Source organism: Lycorma delicatula, chromosome 3 (genome assembly GCF_047948215.1).
Source record: "Lycorma delicatula isolate Av1 chromosome 3, ASM4794821v1, whole genome shotgun sequence".
NCBI classification, from domain to species: Eukaryota; Metazoa; Arthropoda; class Insecta; order Hemiptera; family Fulgoridae; genus Lycorma; species Lycorma delicatula.
Window position 1 is genome coordinate 127,223,727 of NC_134457.1, and position 18,295 is coordinate 127,242,021.

The 18,295-nt window shown below is 29.8% G+C and overlaps 1 protein-coding gene across 1 annotated transcript in view; it reads right to left on the reverse strand.

The window, feature by feature from the left end:
• Positions 1 to 1,717: 1,717 nt before the first annotated feature.
• LOC142320978 (zwei Ig domain protein zig-8-like) overlaps positions 1,718 to 18,295 on the reverse strand; it is a 327,902-nt gene continuing 311,324 nt past the window's right edge. Inside the window, exons 7-8 of the mRNA XM_075358976.1 lie at positions 2,010 to 2,147; positions 1,718 to 1,902 (exon numbers count right to left, since the gene is read on the reverse strand). Coding sequence (XP_075215091.1) covers positions 2,032 to 2,147 — 116 coding nt within the window. The 3' untranslated portion in view covers positions 1,718 to 1,902; positions 2,010 to 2,031. The remainder of the gene's footprint in view (positions 1,903 to 2,009; positions 2,148 to 18,295) is intronic.

Sequence of the window (18,295 nt, forward strand, 5' to 3'; positions counted from 1 at the left end):
GATAATCATCTAAAGAAGAATTGACTTTCTATACTGTCAAGCACTTTGAAACGAATCCCATTTCACCACCGGCCTTGGTAATTATCCTTTCTCCTTTTGAAATAGGTACAGCAAAAAACTCAGACCCATTTAAAGGTTGCCAACAGAAATGTTGTTAATGAAAACTTAAAAAATATAAGTCTTATCGACATAGACGATTGGACTTCCTTCAACTCGATATATTTCAACTTTATTCAAATACACTAACCATTTGTATTGAATATCATGTTTTCAATAATAATTTCCCTGTTATTACTGATTCTCTTCCATTTGAAGTCCACACTTAACAAAAATGCCCGTAAGCTACTATTATTATAATTATAATAATAATTATTGTAATTATATAACAAAAAGAGTGAGTATTTATAAAGAGTAACAAAAAAGGTGAAAATTTATTTAAAGAAATTTAAACAAACTTAAATTTTAAAGAGAAACTTGAGTTTTAACATAACTGCTCGTCAAAAATCATATGATTCATGTTATTGTATGTAATAATTTAAAGTATAATATATATATATATATATATATATATATATATATCATATGCAACTGAAAATACAGTATAAATTAGAAAGGAATCATTTACAAAAACAAGTTATACTCTGAATTAATCAGGAATGGTGTGTATAAATAGACATTTAATGTTTCATTTGAATGTTTACAATTACACATCGTTCAGTTGTTACTTATTTATTTTCTATTTTTCTTATGTATAACTCATTGCCTGGGCTAGCGTACGGTTATTCGCCACTCCCAGAACAAAGGGTAAAGGGCGTAACATAAACAGTAGACATCAATCTTGTCCTTCTTTGGCTTGGATATTATATACAGTTAAAAAATTATAAATAAATTTACTTTGGCCTAAACTCTAATCAGTAAAAGCCAATTGATTAGTCCGCATAATATTTCACATCATATCTATTTCACTATCTAATAAAGAAGTAAATTATTAATTTAATAATATATAAACTCAGGATTAAATAAGTAACTAACAGATATAAGACGTGTTTATTGATTGGAATAAAAATAGTCCGTACCCTAACTAATCGAATAGTATCATAAACCCGTGCTCGTTAAGCTATGCTATTCATCTGTGCCGGTTCGGCTTGGACAAGCTATAATACTTTAATAATTAACAGTAGTAATACTTACTAGTCACAAACAGGAGTTACAGATAAAATAATACTCATAAAATGAGAATAAATTTTTTATTGCTTAAGTTTTTTTACATGTAACTTTATATAACATCTCATTTTACAAGTGAAAATATAATGTGTATTATATAATTAGGCTATATATTTTTATGGTAATAAATTTACAATTAAAATCTAATAAACGTATCATTTATATATATAACAACCATTCGCAATTAATTTTTTTTTTAAGTTGTCACACATTTATTAAACATTTAATTCAGTAAAATATATATCAAGAAAAAAATAATAACATGATCTTTTTCAGACATATCATTTACATTAATCTTTTAAGTTTATAAAATATGTATTTAAAAATTTAATACACATTTTTTTATAAAAATACATACCAATAATTACAATGATAACTATAATAAAATGGGATACATAAACTCTTTTCTTCTATTAACAGATTAAAAAATAAATAATAAATTTCTGAATTTGTAACTAATATTAATTAAATATTATTTTATAACTCTCTTAATTTTAGTTTTAAATTGTTCTTATCTGTATATAAAAAACCAGTTTTTCTGTAATTATTCATTTTGTCACATATTTTAAAATTTATCATAGCCTACATTATCACCGATAGAAATTTAATGTCTTTTAAATTTGTTTTTTTCATTATTCTTCTACACCATCTTCTCTTCATTATATAGATCAGTCAAAACTGAAAAAAAAAAATTCGATTTTGTTTCGCATAATAAATGATGGAAAATTTATTTTAATTTTATTAATAATGAAATTGTTATTAATAATATTTATATTCATACTTACGAAATTAATATGAGAGAAGATGTCATCTAAAGAAAAAGAGAGTTGTTAGACACTGAGTTAGTGTCACTTGCCAAGTGGTACTCCAACATGAAGTGACAGTACCAGAACTCCCATCGTGAACTGCTGCCGGTAGCTCCCCTGAAATCAATTAAAAGTCATTACTTTTATTTTTTCTTACATTATTTTTCTCTTTTCTTACAATTAATTTCAAATATTATTGTTTTATTGAAAATAAATATATATATATATATATATATATATATATATATATATATATATATATTGTAACAGAAGCTGTATAACGGACCAGCATAACGGATTTAATTTATTCTTCCAATTAAGAAGAAAAAAAGAGAAAATAATAATGAAAAGAAGAATCCAGAAGGAACTAAAGAAATCCTTTCTTTAGAATAACGAGTCCGTCTAACAATTTGTTATTTGTAGATAATGACACATATAAAAGCTCTTGCTTGACATAAAAGGTTACCGTACCGGAAAAAGAATTTGTAGAAAAATGTAAGTGCGCAGACATTGGAGATTACTGCACTTTAACAATTAAACAGATGAGTCGGGTATTGGTTCTACAGCCCAGGGGATACAAATACTGCCAGGGACCATCGGTCAAAGAGAGTCAGTCGTTCGACGAGGCCATGTTTGGCGCAATCATGATAACAAACGATAAAAGTCAGTAGTTCTACGAGGCCATGTTCGGCGTGTTCGTGATACCAGGGTTATTAGTAAGCGTGCAGTAACAAGTGAAGAGTACGTCACGAGTATTTTAGGGTTGTCAGTGGGTGATTGCAAGAAGTTGTACATTGTTCGGTGAGTTATTGATAAACAGTAGTGAAAGTGACAGTATTATATACATTCATAAAGTGTAGGGTAATTCTTTTATAAACAGTAAAAGTAAATACTTGAAAACATTAAACTGTATGAACTTTAGACTTTTTCTATAGTTATCTTTTTAATGCAATATTAATTACTAGCGGTCATTAAAAGGCTTTTAGTAAATTGGAGTTTTTGGTTTTCAACTGTCGTTAAATAAATCTTGTATTTTTATTTGAATTACTATTTTGTGTGTTATATATGCTAATATTATTTTAATTATTTACTTACTTTGTTATATGTCTTTAGGGTAATAAACTGTATTTGTAAGAAATTTTACGTTTTGATAGTCTCTAAATATCCTTGTAGAACCGCAAACAATATATATGTATATATATAAACTGAAAAGATTTATTAATACTGTGTGTCCATTCACTCTATTGATTTTTAAAATAGAGTAATACCGAGTATGACGTTTCCAAAAATAGGTTTCTATAAACAGATTGAAGGACAATGGAATGATTAATAACCGCTTTCTATAGATTCTTAGATAATATTTTTACCTATAGTTTAAAAATGAAAATGAAAATCGAATTCCAGTATTTCCCATGAATTTGACTTATACGTAGTTATTAGTTTTTTGTTATCTTACATTTCTTACTGCATTAAAAAAATTCTTAAAAATAAATAAATCAAATTAAAAAAGATTTAATCAACAAATAAATATCACTATAAAATTTAACAGTGAAATTGAACGTAATGGATTTTATTAAACACTGATAGTAAACTTAAAGAGTTGAAAGAATTTACTATTAGACTGCAGAATTATTATTTTAGAATAACAGAGAAGAAGATCAGATAAAATATGGTTAAAAATTTCACACTACCCACCGTTTGCTATCTGGAAAAAAATACTTTAAAAAAATAAACAAGCAAAACATTAGTGTTGTTATGAGTACTTTAGTAAATCAATATCTATCTTAGGAAACTCTAATGATAAAGGTAAAACCGTCGAATAAGGGAGAATCAACCAGCAATAACACTAATTAAACAGTGATTATGAATTTCTAAGCATATTAAAAGGCCAACTGAAACTACAAAAAAGAAAAACTTGGCTTGTTATAAATGCAGAAGTACAGGAGGCCATGGTCCGACATTGCCTGGAAAGTGGTTATACAGTAAATTTATTAGGAAAAAAATTTAAAGAACTGTTCTTAATAAATCATCATTATGTGGTGTTTTGCCTGTTTTCAGGTCCCTGGCACCACTGTTTCCATCTTTTTTTATCCTATGCTTTGCTTTTCTTCTCATTGTAACCTTTACTATCCTTTATATTATTTATTAACTTCAGCCTCTTCCTTTCTCTTCTTTCTTCAACTTCAACGGAGCCTTTAAGAACTGTATATTTATTCCTTTTCTCCTAACTATATGCCCGATCCCGTTTCCTATCCTCTTTCTGATAGTTGCAAATATTATTCTATCTTCATTTATTATTTTTAATACATACACCTTATACTAACTCTGTCCACCCGATTTATTTTTTCCATCCTCCTCAAGAGTCACATCTCACGTCTCAATCTTAAATCTTTCCTTTTTTCTCAGTGTCTATATTTAAATACAAACAAAATTGTACTCCAAGCATAATGTTTTACTAATCTCTTTCTTAAGATCAGATCCATATCACTGCAGAGTAGGTTTTTTTCTAAAACAGACTTCCTTTGCCATTGCAATTCTCGTCTTAATGTCTTCTTTACTCCTCCAGTCATCAGTTAGTACTGTTCCGAGATATCTTATCATTTTTTTTTTTTTTTTTTGGCTGATTTACCTCCGGGTCCGCAGTCAAGCAATTCATTCCGCAGCGGATGAGATGAATGTGTAGCGTGTGTGAAAAATGCCATGACTGACCGGGATTCAAACCCAGGACCTGCAGGAGAAAGGCCGAGACGCTACCACTCGCGCCACGGAGGCCGGCTGTCCCGAGATATCTGTATCCTTTTAGTAGTTCGATCTTACTTTTTGCTGTTACAACATCCACATCATCCTTCCTATTCACATTCATAATCTTTGATTTTCTCACATTTATTTTCATCTCGCATTCCTTCATCCCTACTTGTAACGTTTTTATCTTTCCTTGTAATGTTTGAGTGACTTTAGCTACAATCAGCAGATCATCAGCAAATCTGAATTTATATTTCTTCCATCTATGCTTGCTCCTTTTCGGTCATCCAATATTTCTTTTAATATTTCCTTGCCATAAAAGATAAACAGTGTAGGTGATAAACAACAGCCATGCCTCACTCCTCTCCTATTCTAATCAATTTGCGACATTGTCATTTATTTTCACAGCTGCTGTTTTCTTCATATACAATTCTTTGATCAGTCTCCTATCCATTCAATCAACTCCCTTTTCTTTCAGAATCTCAAATAACTATTCCCAACGTACTCTGTCAAATGCTTTTACTACATCTATAAAAATTAATAAATAGATGTTAGATAATAAGGAAAATTACTTTAAAAATAATGGTGGAGAAAATTAATAGTTGAATAAGCACAGGGGATTAATATCTCTAGTCGGTTTTGTGAAAGTTTTCTATCATAACGTTCTAGTTTTTTAACTTATAAAATATTTGAAGGATAGTTGAAGGTTTATGCTATCTCTCTTTCTTTAGATATTTTATTGTCTTTCCTACGCTGCGTAATCGGAGGGGTAAAGAATATGCTGGCCAGTTCGATTGGGAGTTGTAGGTGGTTTAAATTATACAACTAGCCATTTTCTTTCGCTTTTTTACAGTCAAAAGCGATGCTGTTTTTTTGTTAGCTAAAATTTTTTTCTTTTCCATTTTGGTCAATTTTTCCACCTGGCTACGGGTAGGACTCGCTTTGCTCGTCCTTCCCGCCTAGTTGTGATCCCCCGCTGAGTTTGATATTTTTATGGTTTCGAGAATAATACTGATACATTACAATTAAAGCCTGAAAAGCTCTCTCTCCTCCAATGTTTCCCTCATTCTTAATGCAGAAGCTTAGATACGCTTCTGCTGTAGACGAAGCAACAGCTCGAGTCTGGGCGTAGCGCTCTCAGTCAGGAGTTAACCCAGAATTACGCACTTCAGCTGTTTCAGAGGACCGAAATAGTCTCATTCTTTTAGCAGATTTTAAATAATAAGAAAAGTTAATGTTCTTTCTGGAAGACATATTTTTTTAACTTTTGACAATCCAATATCAACAGCCAAAATAAACAATCAAAACCCATAAAAGTTCGCTAATTTATGTACTAATTTAGGCTACTACTACTACTACTACTACTACTACTACTACTACTACTACTACTACTACTACTACTACTACTACTACTACTACTAATAATAATAATAATAATAATAAACTAATAAAAAATTAATGTATTTAAAATATTAAGTATTTTAGAGATATAGTTAAATAAAAAAAAAAAAATCATATTACTTCATAATATTCTTGTACAGATTTCTGTAAATGAATATCTTAACCCTCATTAGGAATATCATGATAATTGTAACTATATACAATGACCAAGCCTCTAAGGTATAAATGTGCAACATTTTATTAAAATCTGTCCACTAATTTTTAGATGACGAGCTCCCTGTGACGAACGTTGTTATTATTTTATTATATGAATAAATTATTTTTATTTTTGTTTTCAATTAAAACAAGAAAAATACTTTTCGTTAAGTATTCATTAAATACTGATTTTTAATTAGGTTAATTTAAACATTAATATTATTACCTAACATCTATTTATCTTTTGTTTCATTTGTAACTGATGATGATAGTTTAAAAATCGAATTATGTTTTAGTTGAGATATTTTGTAATGGTTCCCGCGAATTTTTTTCTTTGCGATTTGGTCTTATATTTTTAACTGCAATAATATTGTTTGATGGGAGCCTAATCTGAAACTAACTATTAACAGTTAATTAGTAACCTTCTGAAAATTTTCTCGTATACCTGTCTCTCTGTCATACACTAAAATGAAATAATGTGTTAGACGTTAGTAAATTATAATTCTAAGATTAAACGAAATTTTTACTAGGAGATAATAGTTCTCGGAACGACCATAAAATGCCCTTATCCGACCTTATACCTCACAAACACCTTACACTACTCAGAAATTAGTGCCTATAAAGTTTAATAGCCCTCTCATGAAACATGAAATACACTGGTAGTATTATAACACCTGAGACGTCTTACAGAGTAGCAGCTGACTGCGCTTTAAAAGATCATGAAATGAAGATAGTAGACTCTAGTAATATTATTTTCGTCACCCAACGTTGTGAAGCAAACAATCTCTTTAGTTAGGTAACAGCAAACATTTCAATAACTAATTTCAGGAAAAGAAGATTACGATTTAAACTAATTATTGTTAAGTCTAAAATAGAGATTCCAAAAGAATAAGTATAATGAAATAAGTACAATAAAAAGCTATTAATAATTCAAGTTGCCTTTCGCGGAGCTTTTATTCTTAAATTTGTAAATGTAGATGGTGACTCTTCTGCTAGCATAATTAAAATCTGTGACAAATAACGTCTTTTCAGTTTTTTGAACTAATGCTATTAAATATTTTAATACATATGAAATCTACCTTTGGCAAAATTCACTGATTATCAATAGGAACGATTAAATCCATTCTAAATAGTTGGTTTGCTAGACATAAGTTAAATAATGTAATGCATTTAATTCTTGAAAGTAATTTAAAGAAAGAAACAGATAATCTTATAAAGAATTTTTATTATCCAAGCTGAGCGACCGTTAAAAGCTGATATAGAAATAATTTTTTGTAAGAAATCTGAAATCAAATAAGGCAAGTTACCTTTATTAATACTTAAAAGAGTAACTACTAATAAATGATAAAGCAAAAAGCGAATAGCATTTTATATCAAATATGACTTAATGGAATAACTATTTTATACAAACAAAACAGATTTCTAAAAACTAAAAACCGTTTAATCAACACAGAACCTGTTCTTGTAATGACTTCTATTTAAAAGCCATTGAAAAAAAGAATGCAACGCTTATGATCATCGAGCTGCAATTGCGGCATTGCAGTGGTGGTAGAAGGGAAGAGCTACGACGGGACGGGACCTCCTAGGCCTTGCATAGCAACTACAAAACCCAAACCGCTGGTGTTTCAAACAGAAACCTAAGAAGATCACCTTACAGAAAGTTAAATAGAAAAAATATTATCTCGAGCCTTACTGACGCTTCAGAAATTGACTCTGAAATTTATATGACAGACTCGCAGCCAGATCGTCTTCCGTGGCAGAGAAAATCATGTCAACGCTTCGGAAAAAACGGGTATTAGAATATCCAAAAAGTACCAAAAAGGAAGCAGAACAACCGTTATCGAATCGTATCAATAATCTTCCAGTGGAGGATATGAACTTTGATGTTACCAAGGAGAACGCTGTTAAACCTCCACCAATGTAGTGCTTTACGGTATGAAGTTTTATGAACTTCTTGAAACAGCTGTAGTCTGTAATGATTACTACGTACGTTTAATAGACTATAAACAAATACGCCTGATTTCTAAGGACATTGAGATATATAAGAAAATAATTCGATTGATATACGAACATAATCCCATCGAGAGATGAGATTTTTTCGGGAAGGCAAAAGCGCTTCCCGAGTAGTGCTCAGGAAAGTGCATCACTCGGTTCCGATGCATAACATTAATGAAGAGATTGAAGAATGCAGGCACAGAGTGCGTAGTGTTATTAACGATCGATATAGGATGACGAAAGAACCGACATCAAAGTTTTTATTAACCTTGAACTCTTGAACTAAAAAGAAGAAGCCTGGCGTTCGACACCGGAAGAGAGGTATGAAGGAAGGAAAAGGTACTGACAAGCCAAGGGAAGTGATGGACGGCTTATGAGAAGGTGGTAATGCTACATGAGCCTGAAGATTCTTTCAAAAAAGAGGCATAAAGAATAAAAGATTGTAGAAGTCTATTATAAAAGAATTATTCAAGGAGTACTTTGATGATCTATCCCCCGCGAATAGTGGCAAGCATTGTTTATAGAAAGATGCAAGCTTCAACTGCATTACCTCCCTTGAAACCTTCGAATGGGACATGGGCTAGAAGTGATTCCGAAAATGCCAAATTATTTGCTTCTCAACTGAGCAAGGTATTTATGGTGAAGGTTTTTATGTATTGTACTCGATGTTTTCAACATCGAAGGAACTAGGATACAATCAAGGAAGGGAAGACATTAAAAAAGGCTCCAAGCTTTGATTTGATTACTCCCAAGATGTTAGTAATACTTCCGTACAGCGAACAACCCCTCCGAACAACGAATTTTCCATCTAAGTGGAAGGTTTCCCAGGTATTAATAGACCCAAAGTTAGGTAAACTTCTTCATGATGAAACTTCCTACAGACCTATAAGTCTTCTACGATATTATTCAAGTTGTTTGAAGAGCTGTTCTCCGAAGGTTGTGACTTATCTTGGAGCGACAGCAGATTATAACAGATCATCAACTTGGCTTTAAGAACCAACAGGGCATTCTTCCATTGAACAGACCCATAGAGTTATTAACATCACAACGTGATGCTTGGAGAAGAGGTACCGCTCAGCAACGTTTTTGGATGTTTAGCAAGCCTTTGATAAGGTCTGGCAGCTTGGTGTACTGTATAGGCTAAAACAGAGCCTCCCTCAACCATTTTACTTAATCTTGCGAAAATGTCTTGGTGAACGCTTTTCCCAGGTTAAGTTCAATCAGGAATTATCTGGGTTCTTCTATACAAAGTTGGGAGTTCCTCACGGCTCTGTTCTTTGGCTGTTCTGTATTCGATTTTCATATCAGATTTTCCTGGTCCGGATTACGTCACTGCCGCATCGTTTGCAAACGACTCAGCAATTTTAGCTAATGATAAAGATTCGAACCAAGCCTCTGCTTAAGAACAATCAGAGTTAGAAAAGTACAATCAGTGCGTGGCTGGCTAAATGGAAAATGAGGGTGAATCAGAACAAATCGAGCCATATGACATATACGATAAGAAGGGATGATTGTCCACGATTCCACTGAATGACGTCTACATCTCTCACACGAATCGGGTACGGTACCTTGCTCTAACCTGGATCGTCACATGACGTGGCCTTTGACGTTGAGGGTACACGGTAGAAAAGAGGAAACAGCCTTACATCAAGTATAGGTAATTGCACTGGTACAGGGCAGAAAATCACAGTTATTGTGGTCTAAAAAACTGTTGACATACAGAGTTATCCTTAAACCTATTTGGATGAATGGGTTCCAGCTATGGCGTACGACGAGATTCCAAAACAAATTGATGAGAATCATAACAGAAACGCCATGTGATTTGTTAAGGGTAGAGAAATTTATGACTATCTATGATTACCTTCTGTTTACGAAGAAATCCAAAAATTTAGCGGTACAAGCAAAGGTTAGACGACATGTAAATTATTTGGTAGTAAATCTATTGGAGAATAGCGATGACATCAGACGACTAAATCGTTTCCAAGTGCTGGTCCTGGGAGATGTAAGCAAAGGAGTGATCGGGAGAAGGAACCTAAGGGAGTGGGAACACAGGATGAGTCTGTAACTGTGTAGTGAACGTCACTTTGAGAGTCTACGAATTACAACTACTTTTATTACCAGCAAATATTTGTTTTATTTATAATTTTGTTTTCATGTGTTGGTATTGATAACATTGTTTTTATTTTTTTATTTTTCCTACCAGTGATTTATTTCTATTGTTATATTAAATATTGACTTTTCTTGACCACTTATACAGGTGCTTTTCCTATATACGAGGTGTTGAACTTTTGTAACTTTAATGAGATGTTTTGTAGAATAACTTTCTTAACGTAATTATCATTATTCAAATTTACTTATGGTCTCCTAAGAGGCAAATGCTAACAAACAAAAAAAAAACAAATTTCATTTGATTTTGGTTGAGTCGTAATCATTAGAAGCTTCAAAATGACTAAAGAAAAGGTGTATAACAGCAATCAGTGAAATAGTTGAATTAAATGGAAAGATATTAATTTCAACCGAAGCATATTTATTGGAAAATTAAAATTTGTTTTTCATTTCTTTTTTAATTCTTAAATATAGTTTACTGTCCGCTAAATAATAACGGGTCAAATTTTAAAGAAAAAAAAAACATAAATCAACTTTAACGAAATTTAAAAAAAAATTAAATTACATTTTTGAAATTTAATTATGAGTTGCATTTTATTATAAATTAAATTTTTTAGATTGCCAAAAATACAAAATGTCACAACAGTAAAAGGTGGTTAATTATTATAAAGATAATTACTGTCCCAATTATTTATTCTCCCTGTAGGACAAAATACGAAAAAAAAAAATCACAATAAATCTCTTCTTTACCTACCACTTGGACTTCGTAGTACATTATTTTAATAAATAAAGTGTTAATAAATTTTTCAATATTTATTGTCGATATAAGCATTTTATGAACTCGAGTTTGAAATCTTATAAAAGTCAAATTATCCATCTGATTTTAAAACAAGTTTCCTGAAAACTTTCTAGTTTTGTTCTCATTTTGTTTGATTTTAACCTTGTATTTTTTACTAATTTTGTGATATCTTTTTGTTCTGAGAATCGAAAAACACAGTTCTTTAACCTTCTGTTGCGTAGCTTGACTTTGATCGATTGCCATTATAGAGCAACTCCACCATTCTCTCTTAGTTCTTTGCATAACGATGCCAGTTCTATAAACTTATCACTTATTAATTTAATAAATTTCAAATTTATATATTTTATAATTTATGAACTATTATTTTATAAAAACCATCGAAACTATACGATATAAAAACATGGGTCAACGTGTTACCTCTTTGTCATTATTTTAAATCGATGAATATCATATTTAATAAAAATTATTCGTAACCTGAATTTTGTTTACAAAATATATCTTGATAAGAATTAACTAGTTTTTTGATATATAATAAGACATGTAAGTTATTTACTTTTAGGATTCAAGTAAAAATATTTTCTCAGAACAAAATGGAACGGAGAACGGAATCCAATTAACCAAATCACTGATGACTCCAACATCAAATTTAACTCGGATAGTTAATACTTTCCAACCCTTATCAGAGGATTACAAAGTAATATTCCCACCTTAAAAAATACGAAACAACTTTATGCTTTACCAACCTACTGACTTTAAAATTTTTATTATTTTCTTTTAATGATCAATTATTAGGATAGAAAAGTTTTTGACCTAACAGGATTAGAAGTGGAAGAATAAATACAATATAAATTGAAATATTTTTATGCGTTTTTTTCTAATGAGAAAAATAAATTTTACTGTTTTTTTTTTGAGAATGGAAATAATTAACAATTTTGTAAAACACCTAGTTCGTTAATTTTTCAATGTTTTTTTTTGGGGAAAAATAACCCTAAATAATACACTAATGTTAAAAAAATGAATGTGATTTTTATAGGTTTGAATTTGTACTAATATTTGTAGGTTAAATACGCTGCATAACTTCGTTTAAAATTATTTGTTAAAATAGAATTAAATAAATATTTAAGATAGAAATAATAATAATTTCCAAGTTTATCTTCGGGGAAGTAATATGTTTTATGATCAATGCAATTATTATTTTTTTTTTATGAAAGAATTTTTTATTTACTCTACAGAGGACAAGGGATCTGTGATAACAGATTGACCAGATCATCCTCACTGACATCGGAATTTGGGGGAAAGTACAAGTAGCAGATATTAATTTTAAATGGTGCCAATATCTTCATTGCCACCGCTGGGATATTTGTAGCTAGGGATATTTGTATCTAAAGGAATTCGCGTGGTTAACACGTCTTCTTTCAACCACGTTCTCTATCTTCAATTTGATGGTTGCATCTCTCGCAGACGTAGCTGCAAAAAGACACATCATCCTGGGGATGGAGGTGAGTTTTCTGCAGACATAACACCAATAGACTTTCTTTCTTTAGCAGGATTTCGATATCCTCATTTCGAGAACGGAGACCGCAAACATTACACTGAAAAATATTTGTACCCATAAAGAATACTTTTTTCCTGTTTTATATAAAAACTCTGTGTGAAGATTACTTATCAAGTACGAACTATCCATTTTACTTTTTTGATTTTATAACTTTTAGTAAGTGCTTTGCTTCTTCTGGCAATTCATCCTCCACCATATTCTCGTAGAGACCTCGAGATGCTGAAGAGAGATGGAGGAGTTGGAAGTTTTGACAGGACGGCAGATGCCTTACCAGGCGATGATATTTTAATTGATCCCTTCACAGGGATCTTGGTAGTTTGTTACGTAATTGGTGCAGCAGGAACCTTATGTGGTAGTGTACCTACTGATGTGGTTTTAGGTATCGGTCTTTCTAGTAGAAGGTCAAACCATGTAAATATGCACCGAGTTTTGAGAAAACTTTCATTTATTTCCAAGCACTTTACTCGGAGCATATATGATTTATTTCCCCTTAATTTTAAACTTCCTCAAAGGAAGTGTATTTTAGTTTTGAAAACGATTTTACGATAACAATGCGTTGGGAAAACATTATTATTAAAGTAGTTTTAGACAAATTACGTTTTGTTATTTGACTAATGATTTCGATTACTTCCTAAATTCGGTTGAGGGAAAATACTTAAACGAGTTCTTTATAGCATGATATTTGAGTCAAAAACCGGAGTAATTTGTAACTAAATAATTATTCTTATTTGAGGGCCATATATATATTTTTCTAATTTGAATGTTAGGTTACTTTTAATTCGAAATAAAACAAAAAAGACCTAATAAATACAAAATGGGATTTTATTACAAGTTTATAGTTTTTACTAGTTTATCATACACAATGACTAAAATTTACTGCTTCTATATAACTGTGAAATGCCTTTTATTTGTCAAGAAATTGGGGATATCAGTTATATATTTAAAAAAAAAAAAAACTTTCAAATGGTGAAAATGAATTTAGTCTTACAGTGAAACAAAATTATAAAATAAGTATTCCAGCTTCTGATTTCTTATTTTTTTACTTTATTTATTTTAATTTTTTTCTTTACTAATGTGGTGTGTTTATGAGTTATTGTTCTTTTTTATATGATTTTTACGGTTTAATGAATGTTTTATAGTTTTTCTCGATTCATAAAAAAACCTTCGGAATGTTAAATATAATGAATATAATGCTCAATAATGCTTCCAATTACGAATAAATTTACTTAATTATTTCATTTTCACTACATGAAAATAAATAACTGAAAACATAGAAATAAAAAAAAAAATTCTTTGTATTTACGTATTCTTTCCATTTCAGTTAGTAATCTCTTTTTACACGATAAAAATCAGAGTGAATAACAAATAGTTTGTGTATTCTTATTAAAATATTACAAGATTTTTTGTTATGTAAAATGTGGAACAGAGAACATGACATACGGTTACATTTAAGGCACTATCGATCCTATTATTGTGTATTAAAAACAAAATAATAAAGAGTTGTTAAAAACAAATGATTAAGATTTCAAATAAAAGTTATAGATGTTTATCAAAATTATATTTATAAACAAAAAAAATATACTTTATAAGGATAAAAAAGTTAAATCATATTAATTGATGTTCTTTTTGATTTTTTTAACATTAAGCAAAGTCTATCATACAAAGTATTTTAACTTTATGAAATTTATGATATAAAGGTAACAGATCAGTTTCATTTCGTAGCGAACAATTCACATGTTGGTGGATGTGGTTAGAACTACTCTGACTGGCTTTAATTTCCCAATGGACACCAAAAATGCAAGTTGTTACTTAAAGGAAAGTGTAACTATCTGTTAGATTATGAATTTTAATTAATTTTAAATAAATTTCAATATAATATCTGTATGTTATAAATGTTTAATTTGTAACAAAAAAATAAATGAAAGAGTCACTTGTCATAATCTTAAAAATAAAATAATATAATATGAAATAATTATCCGAAAATATTTACTCACATTTTTCAATATTATTGTGGTAAACACAGTACAATTTGTATAATAATACATTTAATGATAGGTTAAATATTGGACAAAGTGAAAATAGTGTTACTGAAAATTTTATAAATTTTAGCAAACTGAATTCATACAATTTTTATAAAAAATAAAAAAATATACACAATATTAATATTATTAGACGTATAATTAAAAAAAAATAACAAAGTTGAAAAAAATATTTTTTTGTGTTCGCTACTTTTGTTTTTCTTCGATGTTTAGTTGTTTACTAAAGAGCTTTAATATTCATCAGAACCATTTTTTATATGCATGATTTGCTTAATAATAATTATTAATCTTCTTACTGATTAATCTTTCTATTAATTAATAGCAACTCCTACACATATTGCAAGTTTTCCATAGTAAATATAATTTTCAGACTTTTTTTACAATTGTCTTTTTTTACTAATTGCGTTAAGACGCTATTCCTGATATCTAGTTGAAACGTCGAATTAAAACATGTTTACATGTTATAAAATTTATTAAATAATGGAATATTATACTGTAAAAACATTCAACTAAAACAGATGAGTAAATTTACGACTAAATTTTATTTTAGTTCAATACATCGGACCAACTAGAGATTAAATGTGTAGCTCGTAAACGGTTGCAATTAGGGAAAAATGCTTAATAATAGAAAAGTTTTAAAGTAATATTTTCTATCAAAAAATGACAAAACAACAAGAAAAGGTTTTAATTTAAAAGATAAATCTAGCAGCCATATTTGAAAAATAGAAATGGATTGAAAACTGCCAACACTTTGGATGCTTAGAGATATAATTGATATTTCTCATTTAAACATTTTTGTTACTCTTACAGAGATCTTAAAGATGACAATTCATTCTTTTTTTTTAAATATAAATTTTAGTAATTTAAATTTATATTTTTAATTTAATTTTAGTAATTCATTATTTCTATAATTCAATTTCAATTAAGACTTTACTTGTTAATTAAATAATTTTCTCTATAATTTTAATATATTTAACTTTATTTTCTATTTGCATTTTATAGATATAAATATTCTGATGAAGAGAAGTCTGCGAAAGTTCTAACAATTTATCTACTAGATTTCAAGATAGTAAATTTTACATTGAAGATTTCCATTAAAGCGGTTAAAAGAACACACTTAAACTTTAAAGAACCCGCGAAATAGACGAACAGAAGGATGAAAAATATTTGTATCTAATTCACGTTGTAATTTTTTTTTGTAACTGATTAAAATCATGAGTATTTTCTGTATAGAAATTTGTCATAAAGAAAATATTAAGTCACAAAAAAAAATACTCCGGCGTCTTTCTATTTAACCACTGTTTGAGTGTTTTTAATCTCAATTGTTAGATCTAAATTCATTCAATTTTATTTTAGAAATTTTCTATATTCACTTTCACTTAAAAAAGAGTTGTGGGATAATATCACTTTCTGAGGATGTCAAACCTCTTAAAAAGATGGTAGCTTATAGATGCCTCTTAAAAAGAGTGGGGAAATATGATCTTAATGACAATCTAAGTTTTATCGGAAAATAAATTGTCATTCGAATGAACTGCTCTATTAAATAAAACTTCGTTTCATCTTGTTAAACTTAAAAAGATTTTAAGTTGTTTTCTTAGAATATTTTACGATTACGTAAAACTTTTTAATGATTATAACTTAGCCGGTAGCCGACTTTTTCTCTGAATATATTTGCGGTTGCCTATATTTGTAAAAGTTAACTGGAAAATATTACTCTCTGAGAGTATTATTATTATTTTTTTTATTTTTATATTTTTTTTTTGTAGATGTGTTATTCTAACAGTAAAGTAAGAATAATTTACACGATGTTATTTATATGCATTTACAATTTATTATATTTCAATTTACCGGAACCATAAGCAGATTTGAATAAAAAAAAATGACATGCAGAGAGGGGTTTCCATTGAAACCTGTCAAAGATATATATATATATATATATATATATATATATATATATATATATATATATATGTGTGTGTGTGTGTGTGTGTGTGTGTGTGTGTGTGTTGTATACATACATATATAATAAACATTAAGTATATTCAAACATGAGTCCTTTAAAGATTGATAAATTTCAGTATATAAAAAGCAAACAAAAAATATTTTAAAACAAAAATAGTCTATTATTACTCGCATAAAGAACAACAAATCAAGAATTGAATTAGTTAAACACAGTTTTACAATGTACAAACCCTACGGTGACTGATTCACCTCAATTTTCGGAGAATTTACAGATCTAGTCGATATGGATGTCTTACGTCCTCGCTATTATCCAGGAGGTTAATCTGCGAGCCAGTTCACTCGTCTGCTCGTCTCATTTTGTATCTTGTACCGAATTGCCGTATTTTATCTCAAATATTTGGCAATCCCAGATAATCATGTATATCAGTTTTTTAGAAAATCTTGGCGCTTCTATTATCTCTCAATAGTTTGTTCTGGAATCGATATCTGATTTTAATGTTACTTTCGCTTGTCATATCCCACGGTTTGATTCCGTAGGTCCAAATCTATTTTTGGAACCACTGAGTACATCAGTTGCTTGCGAGGAACAATAGTTGCAACCCTCTGCCTAACAACCAGTACATCTCCCTAAATTTAATGAAATAAAAATGCCATTGAGTTAAATTTGCTTGTAGTCATCCCTACTAATCGCAATTGTAACATGTACAGACATAATCGAATTAACCTTCATTTTCCATTTAGCTAGCCATTCATTAATTACATCCAGCACAGTTTGCATTTTAGCAGAAGCTGCTGTAGGATCAGCATCCACAGCCAGATTTGCCATCCGCAAATGATACAATTGTGAAGATCTCTAGAGCTGGAAGGGCTGTTGAAAAGACTGAATATAGAAACAGCTCCCCAGAACTTAGCCCCGAGGAACACCCGATCAATTATCAAAGGATTCAGAGTAGTCTTGATTAAACCTCATTTGGGAAAAACGTACTTCCAGGTACCAACAGAAGAGACCAAGTCATCCTATCTCGGCTGAGGATTGGCCACACAAGGCTTACCCACGCCCATCTATCTGGGTCTTCTCAGCATAATTGTGAGGCGTGCAATGTAAAATGGTACGTAAACCACTTGCTCGTAGATTGCCCAATGTTCGGATCTATTCGAAAAAAATTAGATCTGGGTTCAGATGTAAAGTGTTTACTTAACCGGAAGGAATACATAAAAATACTGTTACTGTTTCTCTCTGGTATTGGTATGAAGAACGTAATTTAGCGGTTTTGTTTACTTGAGATGCCTTTTGGAATACTATATGCGCAGTGTGAAATAACTAGAAGTGATGTTTCAACATTTATTACCCATTTGTTATTTTTGTTCTAGTTTATGTTTATTGTTTCTTGATTTTGGTGTTTATTATTTATTATTTATGATCATGTAATTATATTTAGACACCAAATATAACTACATTAGCGACTATTGT